The 2,060-nt window shown below is 35.7% G+C and overlaps 1 protein-coding gene across 1 annotated transcript in view; it reads left to right on the top strand.

Moving 5' to 3' along the window:
• The window catches only part of LOC119594003 (exportin-T-like), a gene marked incomplete in the record, with an annotated part of 14,234 nt that overhangs the window by 7,517 nt on the left and 4,657 nt on the right, over window positions 1–2,060 (top strand). The window contains 4 exon segments of the mRNA XM_037943030.1: window positions 319–398; window positions 992–1,133; window positions 1,358–1,564; window positions 1,791–1,977. Of these exon segments, the coding sequence (XP_037798958.1) occupies window positions 319–398; window positions 992–1,133; window positions 1,358–1,564; window positions 1,791–1,977 (616 nt within the window).

Genomic DNA, 2,060 nt, shown 5'->3' with positions numbered 1-2,060 from the left:
GTTTATTTAAAGATTTACTGTGAACAATACTTTCTAGATTTTGGTCTATCAAAAAATGATAATTTGAATTATCAGTTTAAAACTAGATATATAATACTATTTTAGAAATGTAGCATATGCATATAGTGATACAGGGGCCTGATTTTAAATTTTGAAATAGTATAAGCTGTAGTAATAGAACAAAAATGAGATAACCAGCTTAAAGAGAGCTTTATGATAGTATTAAGAAAATTAGCAGTAGTAATTGGTAATGATGTTAAATTATTGTTATGAATGATTATAGAATATGTTTTAATTATTATTGCTTACTCTTGACAGGATGATGATTCGGACTTTCTTGTTAAGCTTGCGCGACTAATTAATGGTATTGGTGTTCAACTTATTCTTGCTTGGCAAAAGTGAGTTTATTTCTTTGATAATGTATAATGTCAGTGAGTATAAAAATAATGTTCTGAGGATGTATTGGTGTTTATATGTGTGCTACCTTATTACTTCTCATATTTATTTATATCGTATTTATTCTGCCTTCTTTCCGTATTATTCCTGACTTCTGGCTTCCTTCTGTTTTCTCCCCACTTAGCTTTCTCCTCTCCCATTTGCCCTTTCACCTACTCCGGTCTCTCTTTCTCTTTTCCCCTTATACTTCCATTCCCTCTGTCTCCTTCCTCCATCTCTTTCACTCTTGTTTCATCCTCTCATTTCTACTCCCTCCCTACCTCTGTCTCTGTGGTTCTATTCCCTACTTACTCTGTCATTTTATGCTTACCAGTCTTTTTTCTTCCACCCTCCATCTGCCATTTCTTTCCCTTTCTCATTCAGTCCTATCTCTACTCCTCACTTTCAGCCTCTAATACCGCTGGTCTCTTTCTCTTTGTCAGTTTGTTCTCTCTCTTTTTTCCTCTGCCTGTCTCCCTAAGTCTTTGTCCCTTGCCCTTCAGTTTAGCTTGTAGCCTACCACCTGCCCTCATGTTTACATTTATCCAATTTACAGATTAGACAAGAAAGATGCTGAAAAAAGAGAAATGGTTCGATATGCTATAGAAAACAAAGTAACGTTACTCCTGACCTTCATGGCTAGTGATTATGATGACATATCAGCTGCAGTTTTTGATTTTGCTCGGGATTATATTCAGGTACCTTTTTTTGGATATAGTGCTTAAGGCATTTCATATAATTTTCTCTTGTCTGGAAAATATTTATTAGATATTTAATGCATGTATCATTTTCTTGCACATTTATTATTTGAATGAAAAAATCATAGTATTTTGTTGAGTGATAATGTGAAGTTGATATTTGATTAAGTACGATATAAAAATATTTGTTTATTGATTGTTTCCTTTGCTTCTTTCCCCTACAGTTGATAAAGCAGACTGGTTGCATCACTGATGTTGAAAGAGGCTTGCTAGAGAATATGTTATATGTAGTTATTGCTAAAACAAAATACGACGAGTCTTATAACTTTGAACAAGCAGGGGAGGATGAAGCCATGTTTGATGAATATCGGAAGAAACTGAAAGTTGTGTTTGATAATTTAGCGGCTTTGATTCCGGAACTTGTCTTAAAAGTAATTTGTTTTTCATGCTGTTTTCATCTGATAAAAACATTTGCAATTTTGATGCTTCAATTTGATTGATATTTTTCCTAGTAATAAACATCCTTATGATTTTCTGCCTAAGAGTAATTTCTGCCTAAGAATACCCATGAGTATTTTGAAAAATTATTGATATGGTTACCAAGGTGGTGGCTGTGTTTTTATCTTCCATTTCTATGCAACTCTTTACCAACAACAGGTCAGCAAGGATTATGTCATAACAACGCTAAACAGATGGCAGGGATCATCGTATGAAGATGTTGAGGCAGCTGTCTCCCTTCTCTACAGCTTGGGCGAGGCTCTCCCCGCTTCTCATGGCAACCACTTCTCTGGGCCCTGCCAGGTGGGTGACCCGGATCTCCATCAGGGACATGTGTCACAGGTCAGTGTTCTTCAACTAAGTGTTCTCCGAGTGTTCCATAATGCCCGACTAGTGTTTGTGTTTCCTGTGTTGGCTTTGTGGTTTTTT

The sequence above is a fragment of the Penaeus monodon genome, chromosome 33 (assembly GCF_015228065.2).
Source record: "Penaeus monodon isolate SGIC_2016 chromosome 33, NSTDA_Pmon_1, whole genome shotgun sequence".
NCBI lineage: Eukaryota > Metazoa > Arthropoda > Malacostraca > Decapoda > Penaeidae > Penaeus > Penaeus monodon.
This window is presented reverse-complemented; position numbering and strand designations above follow the sequence as displayed.